The sequence below is a fragment of the Grus americana genome, chromosome Z (assembly GCF_028858705.1).
Source record: "Grus americana isolate bGruAme1 chromosome Z, bGruAme1.mat, whole genome shotgun sequence".
In the NCBI taxonomy this organism is placed as follows: Eukaryota; Metazoa; Chordata; class Aves; order Gruiformes; family Gruidae; genus Grus; species Grus americana.
In genome coordinates this window covers 32430678-32455933 of record NC_072891.1, presented here as the reverse complement: position 1 = coordinate 32455933, position 25256 = coordinate 32430678, and the positions used below count along the sequence as shown (strand labels likewise).

General features: G+C 35.5%; 1 protein-coding gene across 18 annotated transcripts in view; it reads right to left on the bottom strand.

Annotated features, from left to right (window-relative positions):
* The window catches only part of KDM4C (lysine demethylase 4C), a 268964-nt gene that overhangs the window by 188906 nt on the left and 54802 nt on the right, over window positions 1-25256 (bottom strand). For 14 of the 18 annotated variants that reach the window (XR_008574612.1, XM_054809237.1, XM_054809233.1 and 11 more), the window contains one exon: window positions 20949-21086. Coding sequence is in view for 17 of the 18 variants with exons in the window: in XM_054809237.1 (XP_054665212.1) it covers window positions 20949-21086 (138 nt within the window). In the remaining variant the exon portion in view is untranslated. Of the gene's footprint in view, window positions 1-19068; window positions 20354-20948; window positions 21087-25049; window positions 25235-25256 lie in introns of those variants that run through there. The other 4 variants (XM_054809244.1, XM_054809243.1, XM_054809247.1 and 1 more) reach the window with 2 other exon arrangements.

Sequence of the window (25256 nt, the reverse complement as noted above, 5' to 3'; positions counted from 1 at the left end):
TAAGGGATTTAATCCCACAATAAAACCAAAGCACATGTAAAAAGAAATTACAGCTTCCGGACCTTTGCACAAGTCTGTCCTAAGGAAAATGAAAAAAAACCAAACATTACCAGAACACTGAAAGGTTCCATCAGCTAATCCAGTAAAAAAGGAATAGTATGTTTTGCCATCTCCATAAAGTTTGGACATTATCTGTTTGCTTATGAACTTAGAGAACACCTCCATAGAGTACAACTACTGGAAAGTTTATATAGCCTTTTGAAAGTGCATAAGGAATACTAATACCACAGCTCATTGCTTTTTCATCATGAGTTCACATATTTTCTCAGTATTTACAAGTAGGTGTTCTTTTAGTTAAAACTAGAAATAAAAAGATCAACAAATTAAATCCTTTGAAGGAAATGTATGAAGCTATATTGCCCTCTGCTGATGAACAGCTAAAATTGGACATAAAACCAGAGTTCATGCTCGAATAAACACTTTGATTAAGGTATGTTACAGAAATTCAAATATTTGGTTTGCTATGATATAATTCCTACCGACCCCAAATGTCATTTCCATTTTTCAAAGAATTGTCAGCAAACAGAGCAATGTAAGAGAGATCTGAAGAAGAGGAAACCTGGAATTTTAGGTTTTTTCTGCTCCAAGAGTTGGAAAATAAGCTTTGCTAATTTCATTTTACTCTAAGATAAATTTACCTGCATGATCCCACTTTAAATTACTTACCATATGAAAATGTTTGTCCATTCAAGTTGCATACTATTAGCACCATTTCTTTCCTTGAAATTAATATGAAATGATATCTTATTTACCAATAAGCAAAACAATCTCCTCCATGCTCATGTTCAAAGGCAATTTTTAAAAGGAACTATATAGGAGAGGTTGGGAAAGAATCTTATATCTAGTCTATATAGACTCTTTGATGATGAAAATATACTTCCTCAGATTACAAATCAAACAGCATGCTCTTACATAACCTCCAGATCTCATCTCAGTTAAACATCGGCTTTATGTTTATAAATATTTCAATCATTAGTTAGAAGATATTCTTGCTGCCTTTTTAGATTTTTTTTTCCAAACACTACAGTTTACTGCTGGTAATGCTAATGTGTTATTAACACCGGCTGGTGCCAGAGAACTGTGCTAGCTACCTAATTTAGCACCTTGTATTGGAAGAGTTTACAAAAGGTGTTGCTCATTTTAGCTTTGCCCTTATCTACACAAATATCTCCAATACCACTAGCTCAAATACACAGCAGCAGTGCAGATACAGTAGAACATACTTTGAAAGGCTGAAGTAGATCAAACTATAGCCTAAATTTCTTTCCAGCCTTTAACTTCTTGGTCCTCCATGTGCCAGAGTACAAATGCTTACCTTAAATGCAGTTTTATGATGTGTTAATTAGATCACACTAGGTAATTTCATCTCGTATCACATACTTAAGCTCTAATCTATGTAGGCCTCTGACTTCCTAACATTCTTCTTAAAATATAATTAGCAGCACACAAAAATAAATAATATCACCTTGGAAACAAGGCAGTATGTTGTCCCAGCACATAAGTAATAAAGATCTTGCATTTTTTCAATAGGATGTTTTCACAATGCCTTTTCAGGGTTTTTAAACCACAAATAAAATGGGCCTGAGATAAAATGGGCAAATAACATGAAATAGTACCTATGATGGATTCAAAATAAAAGGGAGTTGTGGTCATTTTAATATCAAGTTTTCTTCTTTCTTTCTGTTTTAAAAGCCACTTTCACTAAAACTCCACAAGTTTAAGAAGACAGAAAAGAGAACACTCTAAGTTGTGGTGTTCTGTAACTTTTGTCTTGCCCACACACAGATGGCATACAATGCCATAATATAACAACATATATTTTCTTTATAATACTCATACATACTGTAAGATAACAACAAGAACTATTTGAAAAGGAAAGAAAGGATAGCGACCATAACAAAATACTAGTATTTCTTGGACTTTTATAAGTAGCAGATAGTTAATCAACTAACATATTGGTGATGTGATTAAACAGACATATTCAGTTGTCAAAAAAGAGACATGTCACAGCTGTAAATAGGAATAGGAGTAAGCCAGCAATTGGTATAAGACAAGAAAGATATTGCCACACAAAGTTGAACACTTTCTGTTTTCTTTCTATACTGCTGACCGCTATTTCTTTTTTCAAAACAAAAAAACCCAAAACAAACAAAAAAACCAAACAAAAAACCCCACCTTAACATCTATTCTAAAGTACAATAATTTCAAATCTGGTCCCAAAATCAGGATATTTTTCATATAGCATTCTTACTTGCACTTCACAGAATCACACAGGTTGGAAGGAACCTCAGAAGATCATCCGGTTCAACCTTACATCAGAAAGGCAGCCTGGATCCATCTCAATCCAGTGCTTATTTCCGTAAGCTTTACACACCAAGGAAGCCCTCAAGAAACAACACTTCTGTGTGTCACCTGACTTTACATTCTTTCATCTGACAAGCTATTTATCAATCTTTCAGACCCTGCACAGAACAGAGTTTATCACTAGTAATTATTTTGGACATGGCCAAATAATGATGGAAATTACATGAGTAGATTTCCATTTATCTCTATTATCACTACAGTTACCAAAGGACCAAGGTAACAAATGTGACATAAATCCCCTTTGCCTAACTCAGAGCCTTCTCTTGGATTTACTGAAGCAAACACAGACCATTTGCCAGACCTCCACACACCTGCTTTATTTAGCTATGATATCTATGACCAATGCAAAAAGCCAACAACTAATCTTTTTAAGGATAAAATTAAAACAGTGCAAAAATTAAAAGGTTTTTTCAAAAAAAAAATCTTAATTGGCTAATAGTCAGCATTCTCATTTACAACTAGTTTTGAGAAAAAAACCTGTATCAATTCTATCTTGCTTTCAAAAGTCCTGTAGTATCAATAAGTTTCCTGTATCTTATTTCTGAAGATTCACAGTATCAACACAGTCAAATCTGATCATCTGATTACTCCTTCAGTTTTTCTACCACATATTTATGTATTTGCAAGTATTTGCAACTGAAGACGAAAAAAAGACAGAAATGCAAAACCGTTTAAACGCCATTTTAAGTAACTAATTTAGAAATTATGTAAAAAGAAAATAAAGCAAAGCAAGAAATATGCATTATGAATTATATTTTAACATGAACATTTGCAGATCATTAATGCAAAGATCCAAATTCATTATTGTTCAATAAAAAGTAGCCTTATTAATATTTGCAAATTGTCTATAGTGCATCTAGATAATACCTTAAAGACACCTTAATTTCCTGTCGTATTATCTTGGTTAGTAGGACACTCAACAAAAGATAAAACCAAGTAAGTACAATTATTAGTTTATACTACTAATAGGGAGACCCACTGTGCATTATCTTAGGGAAGTAAGAGATTAATAAACCTGGCAAATAAGCAAGTATGCTGCTTCACAATGCTTTTACACAGCATTATTGCTTATTACTTTGAAAATGCATAACACAGATGAGCTTGAAAGGCAAGCATAACCACATAACCACAAGCAAGGCAAACACACAAATGTGTGCCCACATGCAAATGCACCAAAGAAACAATTTGGAAAGGAAGAGGAAGATTCTTTTATCTTTTCAACCTATGCATCCAGGAAGGAATCGTTGTAACTGCAGAAAGAACTAATGGGAAAATTCACAGAGTTATCTGCTGCTATGATTTTTATCATGAAGAACAATAAAGGCTATCAATGATCCAATCGCAAAAAAACTCAGAGGAGATACAATGACCAGAAAGCACACTCACCTCAGGACACAAACTGCTACAGATTTCTGCATAGTTTGTCAACATCCCATATAATTTTGATTCCAGCTATAACACTAAGGTGTTATTAGCTCAGCTTTTTTAAGCCACTGTTCTGCTATGACAGTATTAACATAGTACCACTACGTTACCAGTATCTGAAGTAATTATTTCTAAGAAAAAAAGACTCTTACTTAGCGAGTCAACAGTAGTTCAGTATCTCTGACTGAATTTAGGTAAACTGTTCACCAAATTTCAAAACCTGGTGTTTGAGGCTACCACTTAGCAAATACTTGTGCAAGATCGAAACCTTTCTAAGACCTCTGTGAACTCAACTAGTTCAGTATCTTCAGCTTCCCATTCCAATATCAAGATATAGGCATTCGCCAAGCCATTGCCTCCACAGCCCTACTTTCTGCCCAGCTTCTCCGCCCTTCATTTCCAATAACCTTCACTTTACATGACACCTCCTTCACATGCACCGAGGCAGAAATACATCACATTTTATCACTGCACACTTACAAATAAATGCATGTATATCACCTGTCTTGGCTCAAAATAATCTTAAACTCTCTTTTCTAACTGCTAATAATACCAACAAAGGAGGGGACGATCAAGTAATAGCAATAAGCCTTAACACAGCATTCATGGTCTCAGTCAGTTAATACAGCAAGTCTCTCATTCTGGATTGTTTTCAACATATGCAGTACTATCAGCTGGTACCTTCCTTGCCAGCAAATTATTAAGAGGTCATCCAAGTTTGAGACTGTGTTTCAATACTGCACAGACACCAGCTAATAGGGAGAAGCCACAGAGCAAGTTACAGGATATAAAAGGAAATAAAAGGATTATGCTGCACTTCAGTAATCATCCCAGCAGCTTTAGAGGGTAATGCTGGCAGCCTCTAAAGTAGTTAGAGCGAAAGAGCCACCTACATCATTTTAGGACTATATGAGCACGGATTTGCTCACCAAAAAAAAAAAAAAATCCAAATAAAATTGGATTGCTGTCCTTGTAAGAAATATTAGTATGTATAACATACCTACACAAAGAAAAAAAAATGAAACTATGGCCTGCTTTTAGTTTAATATATGTATATAAGTGTTAATTTAATTAATATGCATTTTCTTCACAGTCATTTTATGACTAGCTCTGGAAGGTAAAACAAGATTACTGAATCTTAATTAAAAATAAAAATCCAAATGAACTGCAGCAGCATAATCAATACAAATTACATTATTTAAATTAAGTAAAATTTAATTAAAGGCATTCACATTAAATTTATTCTCTTTGGATTCAAAGCTTTCCCATTCAAACTGTTTTGTAACAATTTTATAAGCAGCACAGCAGTCAACAAAATTTCACATTATTCTAAATTAGCCATTATGTGCTAGACGCATCATTTTTATGAAACAAAATACTGATTCTGTCGCATGTTGGAGTTTAGTAACAGAACTACAGGAAGAAAAATCCACTTCACTCTCCACACTGACTCTGTACAAAAGCACTACACTATCGCTGTCCATTTGATTATGGCGATCCACATTACACAAAGCAACTGAATGGTTCTATTGAAGTTATCACCTCTCTCCTCTTGCAAGACAAGCAATTGGTGAGTACACGGCAGAAGAGCTGTCTCACACAAAATGGGAATCTGCCTACAAAAATATATGTAGCATTTCTCATAAAAGTTGCAGAGCCAAAAAGATGCAGGAGACCCACTGGTAGTCATTATTAACACTAAAATCCTGTCTGAAATTAAAAAAAAAATTGCTTGCTTTTTAGAGATGCTGAATTATGCCAGCTGTGAATAGGACCTGAACCTGCTCAGCACCTTCCAAAAGTCAGAAATAAAAATATTTAGTTAGCTGTACAAGCTTCTCAAAATACATTGATGCCAAAGCAGCTTTAAAAAAAAAAAAAATCATTTATCCCAGTCAAAAATGCTGCAAGAACAGCTTTTCTGGTATTTCCATATTCTACCCCACACAAAGATATGAAATTCAAGAGCATGACATTCTTTGAAAGTTTTCTTCATCTAAAAAAGCCCTCTGAATAAATTCTGAGTGTACCCCAACTAAAGCAAAGACCTCATAATTTTGATTCAAGAACTACAACACTTAAAACAGCGGGAGGCAGCTTCTTTTAAGAAGTCTGACAGAATAGTTCTGCAAGATCAAGCAACTAATAAACAAGTTTGTCAACACCAAGTAAGGAAAGAGGGGAAGGCCCTTCTAAAGTACTGCAGTGATGTTTCAGCCACAAGAGGACCATGGAAAACTTTACACTTTTCCAGGCAGAAGACCCTATAATAAGGAAGAAAAAGTGAAGATTTCTGAAGAAGAGACTGACACAATCTGAAGAATGTACAGAATGTCATTCCAAGATGGTAAGCAAAGATAAAATAATACACATTTTCTAACTCTCCATTACAATAAATAGGAAATGCTCCCCATGTTTTAACATGTACCAATAGTTTAAAAAAAATATTATGTCTGAAATGTATGCCTCAGGGTGTTTCTGATATGTTTCTAAGCCTATGAAACAAACACTGAAGCGATTTTATTTAAAAATATATATTTGCCACACTGCCAATGGGCTAACTGGTTACAAGTCTGCAGACCTGTTTCCATCCTGCACCATACAGAATAGTGCTGTATTTCAGAGGCCAAAGATCTATAGTACATAGTGGTAAAGATTAGTAAACTTTTCTCAGGTTATTGCTTTCAGTGATTTGGCCATCAGAAAGTGATAAATATTACTAATGAGTTTCCATCTTTTTATTCTTACAGATCCTGTTTTTGTTGGAATCAAAACAAAGTATGCGAGGAAAAGGGCAGAAATATGGCAAAGCAAACCATCTACCTGTTCTGCTGCTAACAGTGCAATTATTATAAGTAAAGATGCTTTACTGAAATCCTGTAAGTTACAGATCGTACATTACCCCTTAATTCAGCTTTACTGATTAATGCTGACTCTTCCTGATCACTTTGTAAGTGGAGAGGGGGAAAAAAAATCCAAATATGCAGTAATTTCCTAAAAAGACACCAGTGCTCTATAGTCTTTTCTACAAAATGGCCTAAACCGTTTCTTTTACAAGATATTCAGCATTTAGAGATCACGAACAGAAAAACTATGCAACAGTCCTGTTTTCAAAACACTATCACCACTCAATGGAGTCTGATAATTGCCTATTCTACCTATATATGCATGAAACATTTTTATGCTAACATATGCCATTTCATTTTTTTTAAACAGATGATAGAGAACTGCTTGATAACAATTACGAATAAAACAATGATTTTGAAAATAAAGTATTTTGAAAAGAAAGAAGAATTCAGTTAGAATGCTCTTGAAGCAACTTATAAACTTTAAATAGTGACAAGTAAACCACATATAATTTTTAACAGCTATTGCAAAGGGCATTATGGGAAGAAAAGCCCTGTAAGCATACCTGTGCTCAGAGTCCCTAACCTCTAGCTGCAAATATCAAACCTGCAGGATTGTATACAATTCAATCAGAAAACTAACTGGCTTGTCCAGAATTTGCCATTACCTGCTTTGCCCAAAGCAAGAGAACAACTTCTACAATGTCAAGAACACTTTGTACAAGTAACGGTAACAGAACTCTCCCCCAGTTTCCTAAAACTGGAGATTACTGTAGAAATTGTGTTTTCAATTTGGGAAGGCAGCATGTGAAGGAGAAAGAGGAACACCTCTAGAGCAACAAAAATCTTAAATAGACATATAGAAAAAAAGATTAAATGGACTGAATTTGACAATTACAATTTCTGTGTGATTGCACCAGCTCTCGTGAAAACAAACAGGGTTAGGGCATACCAAACAGAGTACAACTTCTGGAAAGTCAACAACTCAGAGATTAGCAAACAAATGAAAGAGAATTTGATCTATTTCCAATCAGAGAAGCCTACAAATCGCACACATTCTCTGAGCCCATACACATTTTAAAGCTACATTGTCAGCAGCTCTTTTTTCTAAAAATCAGTAAGAATTTCCAAGCAATTCACTAAGTAGAGCAGCTACCTCAGCCTAGTCAGGGAGCACAAGTGCAGAACTACACAAATTCATCCAGCAACTGACTTCCTCAAGATACACCGATGATTTATCTTTTCAGCCTGCACTACAAAAAGGTCAGATCCTCAAGTTAAACTTGGAAACACTTTGCTCAGTGGAGCTAGCTGCTTGCAGATCAATAGTTTGATAAGGATTAGAGGGTGTAGACCTGTGGGGACCAAGCAGTTATGAATAGTAATACCAGGACCTATATCCAACTACCAGTTTATTAAGGCACAAGCAATTACATTTTATTTAACTATGCAGAATGCAGACCTTTACTAACAACACGGAAGAGCCTGACTGACAAATTACTTCCTCCTTTCTTACCAAACTCTATGAAAACTTGGTTTTAAATGTGCTTGCTACAGCTTTTGAAAACCCCTCAAGAATTTTGCTCTCCAGCTGTGGACCAAAACCAAAACAGGCAGATTTTAAAGGCCCAACCACTCCAAATTCTCATTGTACTTCTGCACTAAAAATAAAGTCCAATATCTGGTTACTGTACTGAATCCACTCTAAAACTTAAAAATCATGTTCTTTTACCGTGTGTTTTCCAACAAAATACTTCCAATTTTGCACCAATTAAACTATTTCATTTTTAACACCCTACTTCTTATTGTTGAGAGTATTAAACAACACTTGAGACTACTCCTTGTAGGAGATGAAATTTATCATGCAGGCAGGTACTTCTGATATTAACCTGTTTGCACGCAGGTAAAAAAATATTTATCCCCTATAGCCAACAGTAATCAAATGGCAAAAGAGGACTGGAACGTCAAGCACAGAAATTCTATTATTATCTCCTTCAGTCCCTTAATGACCTCACTTTTCTCAGGACAATGCGTCCAGTACCTCAGCAACCTGTGTCATTTTTTCTTCACTATTTCTTCTGTCTCCATTTCACAGGTCCTCACACATCTTTTCCACAAACACTCTGCCTCTGTTTTGGGTAGAGGAATGTCTGAAATTGAATTGAAGAGGAGCTATTTTAGAGATTTAGTCATGCCAAGTAGCTTAATACTGTCTTATTATTATTAGCAGCTCCTCTATCTTGAAAAAAAATCTGAAATTTAGCCAAAACCACAATTTAACTGAGTTAGAATAAAAATCTAAAAATAAAATCCCATCTCATTTTATCAGGAAATTACTTGAACATGCCAGCTCTCAGTTAAACCAGTGTTGCACCGAAGTTAACTCAGACCGTAAATTATTACTATTTCTTTAACAGTTTGCTTCATGAAAAAAGCATTTTAATAATTCCACCACCTCCAAGTAACTTGCTTTGTAATCACAGATACAATAGGCAGTTCTGTGATGTGTAGACTTTAAATCAGGCATCTGTGTTTGTTTCACTGACTTTCTGGAGGATTTTCTAGTAACGGTTAGACGTTGCCTCACTGAAGTACACAAGTCTCTTTTCTGTAGCCAGCATAAAGCTTGTATAAAATATAGTAACCCTGAGAGCCACTCCTTACTCTTTTGTCCACTTTGACTGACTGAAAACATTCTTCCTCTTACACCCAGCAAGCTCTAGCATATTATTTCACTATCCTTTTCTTATCATCCCTTTGCAACTATACTCGCACATTAGAGGGAACTGAAGATGAAGCGAGAACAGATATAAGACTCACTTAATTAAATGAACTAAGGCAGCACTCTGCAACTTTTAAATACATGGAATTTCTTCAGCAAAACTTCAACACAACATGAAGCCGCTCCTAATTAGATATCTCACCTACACACAAAAAAAGAAATGTAACTATGAAAACTTTTCCTCTTTTCTAAAGTTTCCACTTTTGGGCATCATATATAAATTTTAGATTTTATTTAATCAGAATTATCTGTGAAGACTTTTGCCAAAATGTGTTATGTCCAGACTTCCTCAAGCCCCACTACCTACTCTGATAGCTATACAGTAATATTCACAGAACATCAACAGTGTCACCTAGGACATTTTTTCTTATTACATAGTAATTTTAATTTCAGCATTAAAACTCCTTTATATCTGCTTAGTTCAAATTTTTCATTTGTACATACATCTACAATACATAGAAATGAACAAGTCACCTGATTTACAATAAAGTAGTAGAATTATTTTTAACTTCAAACACATTTGCCACGGAATTAGCTCACAGTTTGTTTCAAAGATGTTCAACAGACCTACTAAATGCCACCTATCTGGATTTTTTTCCAAAATCTCATCCAATGTTAGATTCTTAGGTAGATTCTTATATCCTGATTAAAGAATTAATGACTGATACACTAAGCCAAGTATATCAACACCCTGTCATCATCTGCATAAAAAAAGGAGAACACAGAGAAGAGGATTTTGTTGGGTTTCTTGATGGGACCTTTCCCTTTTTGAGTAAACTTTTACAGTCTCTCTATTCACTGGAAGCAGAAAGAAAAAAAGGCATGAAAAAGAAACAAAATAAAATTGCAGAACCTGAACTTAATTTCTCCTCTATGTACATGACAGATTTATCCTCCCAGCACCCATAATAATGCATCAAAATACTCAGACCTCTCTTTCTTACATACTGTCATTGTTCTCAACATACTTTGAGAAAAGGCCACCAAAACACAGCATTTACTGTCCTGTATTAAGGTATTCAGAAGAAATAAGTAACTTAACTGGAATAGGTTGGAAAATTCTAAAAGACACAAGCACAACGACACCAAGATAAAGTAAGTGTTTTTCATTCAAACGTTTGCTGGATATTTCAAACTAGACCTCCCCCCAGAAGCAGACACTGTTGTAGCTCCCTAGCACAATCCATCTTTTTATATATAGATACATAGATACATATTTGCAATAGAAACCTCATGTAAAATATTCCCCAGAATCTCAAGCGCATGGGATGTCACACGGTAAAGGTAAGATCACATGATTTTCTTGTTAAGATCTAAAAGTTAGTAATTGAGCTGATGAGGTTGCTGAATATATGACACCATAATACGTACAGAGAACAAACAGTTTTAACTGAAGTTATTTGGTTATATTGGTTGTAAACTTACAAAAGAATGAAATAACTTACTTCATTCTAAGAGCGTATGCAAGGTCTTGTAATGAATCATACAGAAGTGCACTTTACCTAAAATATTAATACAACTTGCCATCCAGATGGACCTTTACAAGCTTGAAAGATGGGCCCATGCAAATCACATGAAGTTCAACAAGGCCAAATGCAAGGTCCTGCACGCGTGTCGGGGCAACCCCAAACACAGATACAGGCTGGGTGGAGAATGGATTGAGTGCAGCCCCGAGGAGAAGGACTTGGGGGTGTTGGTGGATGAGAAGCTCAGCGTGAGCTGGCAATGTGCGTTTGCAGCCCAGAAAGCCAACCGTGTCCTGGGCTGCATTAAAGAAGCATGGCCAGCAGGTCGAGGGAGGTGATCCTGCCCCTCTACTCTGCTCTTGTGAGACCCCAGCTGGAGTACTGTGTCCAGCTCTGGGGTCCGCGGCAAAAGAAAGACCAGAGGAGGAGCCACGAAGATGATCAGGTGGCTGGAGCACCTCTCCAGAGTTGGGGTGGTTCAGCCTGGAGAAAAGAAGGCTGTGGTGAGACCTAATTGCCGCCTTCCAGTACCTGAAGGGGCCTACAGGAAAGACAGAGAGCAACTCTTTATCAGGGAGTGTAGTGACAGGACAAGGGGTAATGGGTTTAAACTGAAGGAGGGTAGATTTAGATTAGATGTTAGAAAGAAATTCTTTACTGTTAGAGTGGTGAGGCACTGGACCAGGTTGCCCAGAGAGGTTGCAGATGCCCGCTCCCTGGACGTGTTCAAGGCCAGGTTAGACGGGGCTTTGGGCAACCTCGTGTAGTGGAGGGTGTTCCTGCCCGTGGCAGGGGGGTTGGAACTAGATGATCTTTGAGGTCGCTTCCAACCCAAACCATTCTATGATTCCACGACTCCATCTTTTTCTCTGGTGTTAATACTGTAACTGAGTTCAGAGGTGACTATATATATCCTTGGAGAAAGATGACACCTTCAAGGTGATTTATTCTACCTTTTCTCCCAACAACTGGAAAGTGGTTAATGCTTCACACAGAAAGACAAACCTTAAAAACTGAATACAACCACGCTAGCACTGAGGTCTTAATTCAAGTCTTTTGCCATAAAACATTTCAGAAAATTATTTCAATACATACTTCAATAATCTCCTTTTAGTGAAGCATAGCAATATGTTTTATTGCAGGCTTTATCTAAAGTCAAACCAGTTTAAGCTATACAGTTAATTTAAGATCATTTTCAAGAACGTTAAGCCTTAAGATTTTTTAACTTGTAGCATATAAACAAGTCCTACTCACTCACGTGGTAAGTGGGGACGCTGAACCTGCAGCTGAGGCTTCTTCCTAAGTTCAGCTCCTGTTTCACATATCTGATAGGCTACATAAGCTCATTTGTACTGGAAGTAATACCTACACTTTATTTGCCCTGGTGTAGTTACCTCAGGATGTGGGTATATCATTTTTTCTTCTTCACTCATACAAGACTTCTCTGTTGCTCAAAGTCAAGAATTTTGAGTTGTGTGTTTATATTTACAGTGTTTTCTTTCAGATGAAGTAAAGAAGTCATGTGTGCTTCACATCTATGATACAGCTTTTCACCCTTTCTTCTTCATTTTTACTTAATATTCCACAGACTCTCAGAAAAAATGGAGAGAAAATTTCAAGTATGTGGTTATCTCCACAGTATGTTTGACCTGAGCCAAACCAGTGGGTCAAGTACCAACTGCAGGAGTGATTTACCTCCAGTAGAGGTGAATCCTGTAGAAGGTCCCAGTAGAAGATACACAGGTAAACTGAGTGAAAGTTATCTTCATACAAAGCTTTATGTCTATATGCAGAAGAGAGGTGGGGGGAACCAAACAAAAAACCCAACCTAGAAATATCTGAGTTCCAGACAATGTCAGAGACCAACAGAAACTGCATGGAAGAACACCTGCAGAATGGTTGCGAGTATCCTGAGACCATACTTCCTTTTGGTGGAAGCAATTTACTATGAAATCCATGAAACAGAAGTGTATCTCACTCTTCCAACACTAATACACCTGGAGGACATTGTTTATCAGCACTACCTAGCACTAGAATTACCTGCTACAACACTGAAGGCCTGAACTCTCAGATGGTTCAAACTCAGAGTCAAAATGGTTGCAAAATAAATTAACAATAACAGTAAGTTGGAGAAGGGCTTGGTTTAGGAGAAGAAAGGTTGGGGGTCAGTGGTTTTAAGGGAACGGAACCCTAACATTTAAGTCACCCTTTTGCCTGTAGGGATAGGTTGCTTCCCAGTGTCAAAATACAAAATTATTCTAGCAAGGCTAGAGAATTGACTTCCTCTAAGAGCAGGAGAATGCAGTTAATTTTTAGGCCAAGTTTTACTTATGCAAAAATGGTATAAACAACAGAATACAATGGCAGATGGCTCACCTCAATTGCCTGGGCATCACTAACACCTGAACCACTTTCTGGTATCTGTGACATCTGCCTGAGCTCTAATCACACTGGATGCATGGAGACTGGTGGACTGCTCTGACTAGACAGAGCAAGGCAAAATATCTTAAGCTATATCAAATTATGTTGGACACCTGTGTTTCAACAGCTGATTCAAGCCCAGAGAGTCTATTTCGTGAACCTCAAATTTATGAAAAAAATTTCTTAGTTCAAATTCTTCTTTCTAGAAAAACCTGGAATGAAAGTAATCTCTCTTTACGGCCTGTGACATTAATATGTGGACAGAAAGGTACCTAGTGACAATAGTTTTTCCTCAGTAAATCAAGGATAATTATAATCTGCATTCTGATTAAAAGTAAGGAAAGACAAACTGTATTGATTTGCTCAAAAATTCATACAAATGATATTCTGAAAAGGCAAGTTTATTGTAAATTATTGACTTTTTCTATGAAAAAATTCACCTCATTGTTTGGTGAAAGCTGCTATAAAATAAAAACTTCTGAACAACCACCAAGTATGCCAACCTGCTTCATTTATTACTTTGATAAATGGAACTTCTACTATATCAGTTTGAAAAAAAAAAATTAAAGGAAAATTCAATTTCATCATTTCTACTCACTCATAGTTGCCAGAATGTACTCCAACAGTTAAAAAATCTTATTTTAAGGAATTCTCCTTGCCTTACTTCCTATTCAAAACTGCTTTAAAAAAATAACCTGATAGTAGTGTTCATTTGATTTTTATTTGATAAAGCAGTACAGCTTGCATGAGAACTCTGTGCCAGAAACATGCATGCATAACCTTAGCCACAAATACTGTAACGTCACACACAGAAAAAGTTAGGCTAGGTACAGATGGAAAACATTTATGAGAATCCACACTGAACTTCAGAACCACAGAATACAGTACTTGCACATAGCATAGCACAGACTGTGAAAACATAAAAACACAATCATACAAAATTTCAGATTATGAACTTACTACCAGTTGCTCTATGAAAACAGGAAGGAAAAAAAAATGGAACATAATTCTCTGTTGCATTTACAGGTAAAAATATTGCTATTATTACTATTCATTTCTACTCCTAAAACCATTACAATTCTAAATTCAAGATGTCACAGTACTAGAAATACAGAAGTTGCAAGTTACTGCCCACTGCGAGACTGACAATCTTCCCACTACAGCAATAGATTTTAGAGCGGGAAATTTTAACAGCTGCTGTTCTCAAGAAATGTTGAGTTTGTGATGTAACAACCAAATGGGCAGTAGATGATGGCAGTAAGATGGGCAAAAATAAAAGATAAGGAACAGACCAAGATAAAAGATATAAAGAAAAAATAAAAGAGAACATTCCATGATAACTATAAAGCTGAGAGTACACCATGGCAGTATGATTATGAAGTGAAATGTCAAATTGCAGAATGCACAGGAACTGCTCTGAACTGGTGCACTAACATCAGAATCAGAAATGGAAAGCATTTCTGCTTCCTGAATCCTTGTAAGATTTCATTAGCAACCAAGTCAACAATATAAGGTGGCTAATGGTGATTTCCAGCAAGTAAAAACATTAACTGGTACATCTTGAATGATGCTGATATCATTGCAGATTGGTATCAAATCTATCATCATGCAGTGTTTAAAAAAAAAAGTTTCCTTCACAGCAGTACCTAATTTAAACTACTAAAATAGGCTGATGTAAGAATTGCTCATGAGCTCATGCACATACTTATTTCTGACATTCAGTATTAAAACACTGCTGTAGGAGTAGCAAGACACTTTTTAAGCCTAGGCCTTTAAATCATTCACCCACATTTAAAGAAAAAAAAGGGGGGGGGGGAACTGAGCAGAATTTTTATTTTCCTTTTAAAACAGACAACTAATATTTTATTGAACAAAAGCAACCTAAATATAATCCTCATTGAAAAAATTATTACCTCAATAAATTGAGAGGTGTAAAAGTGCTTTTGTGTGGCAAGTATAATTTCTTCTCTGTTAAAATTATTTAAGCCATATATATTGCCTCCCAATACCTGTTTCATAATAAATATCTTGTTTGGATAACATAAGCTGGACATGGCTGTCCTCAAGCCAATGACTCTCTTTTGCCCAAACAAATCAAGATACTAAATAACTTTTCTTCCCTTTGAAACAGTCATAACTGCTTGAGGCTGCTGCAGCACAAAACCAAAATATCTTCACAAAGGTCTCCAAACAGTCAAGCTGAAAATCTAAGCCAAAGTTTCATTTAACAGCCTGTCAGTTTTTTGATGTGAAGCTAATGAATGCAGTGGCAAACAAATCCATCAAACCTAACATCAAAACAACTGTACTTCATCCCACCAAAGGGAAAAATACAACCTGCAGGCCAGCACTTTGATCTAACCTATCCACAGAAAACACATCGCTAGGCAGCTACCACTGAAGAATATGCGTCAGTAATTACTGACTTAATTTTATGAAAGAGAGCAATAATACTTAAGTAGCCCAAGTTTCAAGTAGAAAAGGTTGGTAGAATTCTCTCTTCAGGTTCTACATATCAGGTAAACAACAAAAAGCTTTCCAGCACCAACATCTGAAAACAAATCACATCTTAAAGGAGCTGCAATACAAAGGAATCATTATAATTATTAGTAAAATCAGCTAGTGTGACTCTATCCCTGGTAGAAGGCAGTAAAATTTACATGCGTTTAGACTGAGTGAAAGCCACCAAGTTTTGCCACAAAACAGTGGCACAGTGAGGAACAAGAGCAGTATTCGGAAAAGCCAGTGCTTTCTCTGAAAGCATTTTAAAGTATGGGTGTCAATTTGGACAAGGGGTGACGTTCAGTTCTAAGAGACCCTGAGGATCTGGAAAAGCAAGAGACTGGGGAATGTGGGGATTTAAACAGTAACAGGAGGAAAATGGAAGGAAAGAAACTAAAATAATCACCACTGCATAAAGAAGAATCAGAAAGCGTCAACTGAACCTGCTCACATCACCATCTCCTGGACATTTCCTACACAGGACCTCCATCCATCGTAACCCAATTCTCTGTTCTGTGAACTACCTTCTCCTGTCAAGCTCAGGTGGGACCATGCCGTCCAGAAGCTCTACACAAGGTCAAAGGATGTGATTTTTAGGAGGATCCTCTGTAATTAGGAACTGATTTCCCAACATCTAAGTTTTTCAAACATTTACAAAACAGCAGCAAGGGAAAAAAGGAATTTCAAGAAAGAGAAAAAACCTGCCTGTACACAAAAGCACAGGATCTTATGTAAAATTTAAATATGTTTCCAGTTCTCAGTATCAAATTAGAATTCATAAAGTTTATCGATTCTATTCACCAGAGCTAAAATTTGGACAGGTGTAAATCATGACTGAGAACCTTAGTTTTGGCACCTGGAAGTGAGAGGTCTTCAACTGTGAGCCTTGTATGAGGGCAACATTGGCATTCATTAGCAATAACAATTACAACAGACAAAAGTATAAAATTATTAAACATAGATGATCCACAGATTTGGGGCAGAGGGTGTCCCACCCTGAGGCTAATAAGTATTAGGAATACAAGGTTTTTCTCAGACTAGAGAAGTGTCTTTTATCCAATTGCTTCAGAGGGATTTTTATTTCATTAGACATAAAAGAATTATGTGTAATATTTCTATTCAGCAATTCTGATACCTAAACATCACCCCTTGTTCAGCACACAAGTTATCTATTCAGCACAAATCAAAGTAGATGTCTACAGAACATAGAAGCTAATTGTTAATGCCTCATCTGCTTTACCAACAGTAACAAAAATGCACTGGAGTAAGGAAACTCAAAATGCACTTCATGAAGCTACAAATTTCCAGCCTACTCAAATAAATGTAGCTCCATTAGGAAAATGACAAAATTCACAGAAGCTTGAAGAAATATCCTATCTGCTCCTATTTTGTACCATATTTTTTTTTCAAAAATAAATAGCATTCAACAAATCAAAGTTATAGTATGATGATTAAGAATATCTAAAGCTTAGAGTGCCTCTCACCCTCACAGAACATAACAAACACAACTAAAGTACTTGTGAGCCAAGGACTACCTACCTTTGATTCTCTAAGTCCTGCCATTACCATATATCAGCACTTCACCAACATCCCTCTGCACCACACTCATTTGCCAAGCATTTTCAGGACACCATGACTGGTTTCTTCCTTTCACCAGTATCTCTTATTTTTCTTCCTATGTGTTCTTGCCAGTGGAAAAAGCAAAAATTACACTGTTTCTCCCCTGTTGGAGGACTTTTAGTATAGCTGTTATTTCTCAATTTCTGCCTTTTTTTTATAATCTACTCTTTACTTCTGCTTAATTCTGCCCAACTTAGTTCTGTCTAAAAGTGAGAACACAGCTTAAAGCAGCAGTGTAGCAAAGAGCACACTGGAGGTGCCAACCAGTATTGCTTTTCATATGTCGCCCCTGAGTGGCTATATACACAAACTCTAGAAAACAAACTGAGAGGTATATCCCCTCTCCCAAGGTTCAACTACTACAGGTAGGTAGGGTACACATAGTGAAACCAAGATCACAGGTTCAGCATTTTTAAAGACAGAAAATAATTTTCCAAATTTGCATCCATAGTCTCTGTTTTACCAAAGTTCCCTATACTGAGGACATAAATGATCTCTGATTCAATATTTGCAATTGATTTCACAGAATCTTTAACGCTATCTTATTTCATGCAGGAAAGCAGTATCATCACACAGTCTAAATATTTACTACAACTTTAATGGAAATCTTTGCCTGGTTTTTGTTTAGGTTTTTTTTTCAGAAATTACTGAAGAATGAATATTGACTGTACATCAGGATTTTTTCTTTTTCTAAGACAGAAATCCAGCTGTAAGCAATTAGAAACTATTCTGTAAAAATAAAACTGTTCCTGTAGGAAGACAAATAATCAGTCATCAGTATAGAATATTCTCTAAGGAGAATACAGCAACAAACTGACCTAGATATTGCTGCATTTTGCTGACATCGGCAATTTCTGCAGTACAATACAGGGGAGCTTGGGGATCCAAAATATATTTTTCAGTTAAAATTCTTGTACATGCCACAAACCAAAAGAAAAGTTAAAGACAACATCAGTACTCTGAAGAATGACAAATGGGAATGCAAGGTTGTGTGGTGGTTTGTTTTCTTTTAAATGAAAGAATTGCTGCAAATAAAACTTACTAAAGTATCAGTATTCTTTGGGCACATGTACTTCTTACCCTTTTAATTAATACTTTCAGGAAGTTTCCAGAGGTTGTAATAAAACTAATCACAGCTATTCTCATGTTTTTTCTAGAGAAACACCATAACCAAGAAAGAGAGTATCCAATTTGCAGTAACTCCATAACTTGTGCGTGCTTTCAAAGTGTGTATAATTACAATTTAAGAACAGATAACCAGTTATAATACTTTTTCTTTGTTTGACTTGTTTACCCTATCTGTATGGCATAAAAAAATATAAGTAAGTGTTATGAAGAACTATTTCACCACCATTCCAGAAGTTCTCTTCTCACAAATTTCCATTAAAAAAAATACATATAAAAAGTCCTATTATTAGCACTTCCTAGCATGTTCTTTTTCATTTGAAAAGAGCAGAAAATAAACTTTAATTCTCATTCTTGTGGTAAGAAGTAATAAAAAATAAGCAAGTAACATTAAGCACTCTGACCATTTCCCAAAGAAACAGAAGTTCACATTTGACAATGGTATCTAAGATTTCTCTATAAAGGGAGACTAGTCATTATTGCTTCAGCTGCCACTTCAACACTTTCCGACATTTAAATTCCATTGTAAGCACCACAAAACCACTCTATTTTCTTACACTATATATGCACAATGCTGCTGCTATGTGCAATAACCACAGAGAACAGAATTCAGTGTCCTAAGGTTCAAGTTTTATCCATGTGCTAGAGAATTTTGACTAAATAAAAATGTATTTAGAGTGTATATGCCAAGACTTCCTACCCCAAACTTCAGAATTTCAGAAGCACTTTTGGAGTGGTTTAAAGGAATAAAATTGCATTAGCTTTAAAAAATTATCTTCTAACCCTGCTGAATTAAACATGACATTAAGTTTATGGTATAATACAATAACTGAGAGGCACACTGGAGGCATTAAGCATTTAATAGTTTGTTCTGGGGCAGGTGTACACCAAATGGTAGACTATTTTTTTTTTAAATATTAGAAATATGAAGCCTGTACACTGAAATGGAAGTAGCTGCAGGTATCACTACCCCAGCTTTGCCACATCTGAAGATAAAATTCACCATTCTTGAAGCTCAGCTTAATCAATTTTAGAGCTGCAGCACATCCATACCTTTTAAAATCGAGGACAGTTTTACCTACCATAACTAATTCATATGTGTCCATGCCCATATTCCTCTCAACTTTGTTTCACTGTACTATCTATAGAAATTCCAAACTATCAAATGCATAGTTTGGGGGGGTTTTAATTAACTTTACAGTCAACACCTTATCTGTTGGCGATTAAGAACACAATTTTCCCATTAAAGGTAAAGGCCAGCCTGAACTTCTTACATGCATATTGATGTTTTCAATACTTTCACTACTGTTGATATATGCATACAGAGCACATGGAAAAATATTTATGAACTTCTTCCCTTTGAAGCATATAAAATCTCATTAACAATAATTATCAACAGTGCCTAGAATCATAACTTTCTGCTATTTGAGAACTTTCTCATGACAGCCTTCAAATCCCAAGTGTTTCATAAGAACTATTACTTAATTTTTCAACCTTCATATTTGATTTTGCCCTTTATTCTGTGTCATCTTATTAGCTAATATATTAAGCAATTGAAAAGGGTTTTTTCAATAACGACTCAATGAGAAAAGGCCTCTGACAAACATTTTGGAAAGCATACTAGTCAAAGCTTATATAAGCCATAATTCTGAGAAAAATCACACAATTTTGAAAAACAGTAACAAACTTCTGCTGAACAAATTGCACTTTCTTGATTTTGTATGTTTACTCATATGCTGTACCTGAAAAGAAGCAAAAGATATATGCTACATAAATTTTCTGTCTAAAGTATCTTCGCTAACATACATCTCGTTTTAAAATCTGAAAATATTTACTCTGAGTTCACAGTTCCTTTATTATCTTCTACTACAAGACATCTGATGACATTAAAGATGAGAAAACTTGAACTTTTTTCTTTAAACTTTGTTTAAGGTTTATTTATGTATGTTTCTTTCGAGGCATCAAAACTCCTAGTTTAAATAAAGTGCTTTCACAAACAGTAGAGCTCGGAGGAGGTTTAAGAGCAAAAGTCAGTTCTCTTCACATATACTAACCTTAGTATATGTAGCTTCAACTTTAAAATATCCATAAATAGAACTGTTTTTGAAGAACAATATATACATTAAGTTGCAAACAAAACTGACTACTGAGAGGAATACATACTGCTGGAAGTATAATATCCACTAGAAAAAGAACAACTATAAATAAAACTCCAGTGGCAGAATAACGTACCACCTGATCTAACAGTCCCTTTCTCATCGGCTTCTACAGATTCTGACAAAGAAATAACCACAGGAAAAATTTCATTACGCATCAATTTGCTACAATATGACTTACCAACTTTGCTGCTTTTCCATAATCAATCCATCGGATGGTGGCAAAGTTTGTTGACTCTGCACAGTTAAAACCATGGTTAAATCCTGCATGGTATCCATACGGGAAAGTGATCATAAATTCTCCTGCCTCTTGTGTAACCTAGAGCACAAAAACAAAAAAAAAAAACCTCAAAGTGAACAATATTACAAAAGCAGTTCTGCTCCTGAAGCAATGAAACCTATATTTGCCTTTGCACCTACCTAGAATGAAAGAATTTTTTTCTCATTGCACACAGTTGCAATTTAATGCAAGCAGAAACAGTACACTTGAGACTATGTTGTTTACTATAAAATACACAGCTACATGAATGATTTTACATATTCAGAAAGTACTTTCAAAAAAGCTAATCTTGGAGCAGAGGTTCACTGATAATAAAACCTGGAAGCACAGGGAGCTAGAAGAGACAGTGCAAAGAATACATCAATCTTCCTGAGAGGAAGCAGAGACAGTCTGGACCAAAATACCCACAATTGTCATCCCTAAATACTAGTACAATTTAACTGTTGAAGAAATTTTTCTGTCCAACACCCTGAAGATGTTTCTCTGGAATGGCACTAGAACTTTTCTTGGAAAGACTGGAGAGAGATCTTACTCTCACCCTTCTCTCCCATACGCATTTCAAAAACCATGGTTTGAAGACCTGGGACTGAGGGCCTGATTTGCCTTTTAAGTTACTTATTATTGATGATCAAGCGTAAAGTAGGAGAAACTCTAAGTTAATGAGCCTTAGCAGTTAAAGACAACAATGTTGTTCATCCCAAAAATGTATACATTTGGATTCTCTCAGGCAGTATCTTTAAATCATTTGGATAGGAAAGGAGGAAAGAGAATTAACGAGAATTGGACTGCACCAATTCTTCAGCCTTACAGCTACTAACACCATGGGGATTCTAGCATTGGAAATGTCATGCAGAATGTCTCAATGTAAAGCCATTAAACACCACTTTAGACATTACATTAAAAGAAATTTTAATCTGCCCCTGTCCTTCCCCTCTTTCTCTTTAAGCACAATTTAAGAGAGCAGACGGACTTTCATACTGTTGACAACTGGAATTCAGAATACGTCAGGACAAGGGGCCTGGAAGGAGATTCTCAAATAGGAAAAGCTTGACTACAGTTAATCTCTGACATTGCTTTAGAGAATAAGCAAAGACAGTTCCAAAGGACTGCTCTGTTCTTTACAAGTACAGTGAAAAGCAACCAAAAGAAAAGTGTGCTGAGGTCACTGACTCAACAAGAAATTATAGAAAGCAGAAAAAAAGAAAAAAACAGTAACAAAAAAAATCCAACTAAAACCACACTCATAGTAATTATATTTTGTATAGCTGAAAAGAAACCAAATTTCTAGAAGTTATCAAAAAGAGATACCAGATATAAAAGGTTTCTAGAGTAAATTACCAAAAAAGTGGGGTAAGGTAAACAAATCATTGGTCAGGACATTCTCTTTCAAGAGAGAAATCTCATCTTCTTTTAGTTGGATGGACTGCTGCTCTCCTCTGGACATGAAGAAAAGGAGAGACGACACTTCTTGTCAGTCACTAATAATCTCTCCACTCAGAGACAGCTTTAATTTCTTAAAGACAGCTCACCAAAGACTGTATCAAGGACAGGATGGTCAGAGACTAGAAATGGCACACTGTCTTCTGACCCATCTGATAAGAGTTAATCAATAAACTAGAAGATTCAGAAGGAAAGAGTTAAAAGAGATCTCCCATACTCTGATCTGCCTTGTTACATGAAACACACATCAGATGGCAGGCCCACTTAAAAGCAAACAGACCCATTTAAATGAAGCAAATAATCTGAGAAATGACTGATGGTGGTTCAACCAGATCAGCATTTGCTGATTACAGGAAAATAAGGAAACTTCTTAGACATCATATAGGCTGTTTTCATTGTGTGACAATGCTTTGCATAAGCAAGAGAGTAAGAAAAATTAGAAGGACTAATATGACTCTAGGGAAATACACTTACAATTTGAAATCGCAAAAAGGAGCATTAAATTTCAAACAATCACCAAAATTAAAACCCACAACTCCAAACATTTTTCTTATGAACATATCTTAAATCTCAGCTTTTTGCTGACATAGTTGTCTTACATTCAGTTTCTGCTTTTAAAATCCCCCTTTTCTTCTCCCCCAAAATTCTCATCTCACAGTTTTATGAATTCTTTGTGTGCTTTTTTTGCTCAATGCAAAAATCAATACACAGGGATAGCACTTCAAGATGTATATTTCTGATTGTATTATGGGATGAAGGAAAGAGAAGAGAACAAGAAGAATACACTTAGCTAACAAAGCTAAAGAATAAAATTGAATCTTGCATTTTGCATTGCATTTTGAAGGTAATTTTTTGTGGGTTCATATTTAGTATATACATGCAAATGCACATACAGGTGCATATATTATAACTGCTACTGTAGCACTCCAACAATCACGGTGGGAATGTTTAAGAAAGATTATTCTCAGTGCTAACAATTCCAAAATTTATCTCAATACACCCTCCCACTGCTGACAGTTTAGCAGGTGTTCTATTGCAACAAGCAGCAGTTCAGCTGCCACCTGGTAGGCATAGGCTGATTTATCAGCATTCAGCACATTTCCACTTCTATCACTTTGAGCCATGAGAGATCACAGCCTGGTTCTCTCTATTCACTTTCTCACTGAATCCCATTAATTATAATTACACTTGGGTACAGTCTGCTTCCTCCAAAGACTAGGTGACAGAACCAAACTTAAATATTTAACTATTTCTAGCCAGTTTTGGTTTTTTTTTTAAATTCGAATACAGGAATAATCAAGACACTGAAATAAGAACATCAACTCCCTTACCCATATCAAATGTGTGGTATTGAAAACAAATATGCTGGCATTCTGCAATATGGTACTTTAAACACCAACCACTGAAAATTATACCTTTCAGAATAATGTTCTGTAAATCCAAAACTATAAATCTAGTTATAAAGCCTTCCAGTTTGGAAGGTTTCATCTGACACTTCATGATAAAGTACAAGGCTATGAAGGGAATCAGTATTTACGTATATATTACAAAAACTGAACTCCGCAACTACATTTCCACATGATAATATATCATTCGGAAAACAAACTACTTCTTATAGGAGTCATTTATTCAAAAAAGCTTGCTTTCTAAGGCAGGCAGTATCATTCTGAACACCTACATTTCTTCAATTTTATACATAGGTTGATTTAAGCATGAAAATTGAAGTGATATTTCAAAAGTGATACAACAAATCAGTGGCTTCATCCCACCTAAACATCTACCTCACTCTTTGTTTCTTTGCCTTAAGAGTAATGCTGTTTTTCTCACAAGGTTCTTCTTATCGAGTAACCTTAAATTTGCTTCCACTCAGTTTTGATAAAAGCATATCACGTAATTGGCAGTACCAGTTAGTACTATTCTACTAGTAGTAGTGCTATTGATAATTATTGTTGTTGTAGACACTCATTATTGAAGTGTAGACATTGATTATTGGTGTGTAGATGCTTGCATGATTTTCTTTTTGCTGCAAAATACTATTTTGGGGAGGGATGAGGAACATCTTGAATTGTTGATAAATTTCTGTTGTAAAATCTCTTTATAGACATGCTCTCCAATTATATTTACTTCTGTAATAATAGATTCATTTCAGAAAGCAGTACTTTGGCTACAAAGTACAACATATCATCCTATAAATTCTCAGATTATAAGTTTGTTTATTAATTCACTTCAAATATTTTGTATGTTGTAATATATTTTTCAATATACTTGTGCTGGTTTTAGCTGGGATAGAATTAAATTTCTTCACAGCACAAAATAATCATTCACTCTTTTTTTAGTATGTGACAGCTTTTTTAATAGAGTTTAAATTAAATAACAGTTCTTTTGGGTTTATTCCACCTGAAACTTTTTAGATCATAATAGATCAAAAGTAAAGTTACTTTCAATTGCATCAGAAAAAACAATATACAGACATACAGAAATGAAACATTTATTTTAAAATATTAGGTATACAACTTAAATTAATACAGCTATTTAAGGATTGTTTCTCAGTCAACAGAAAATCACATGTAAGCCTGCATGGAAATAGAAATAAAAAATATTGGTAATGTCTTAAAAAAAATCACAGAAACTTTTAGGATAAAGATTATGATGTTTACAAGTGTTTTCTGCTAGAAAATTCCAAGCTAAACCATGTAAAAGTCCCAATACTACAAGCATTTGCTTTCATCTTTTCATGGAGTCAGTGCCTAAAAAAAAATAAAAATAATA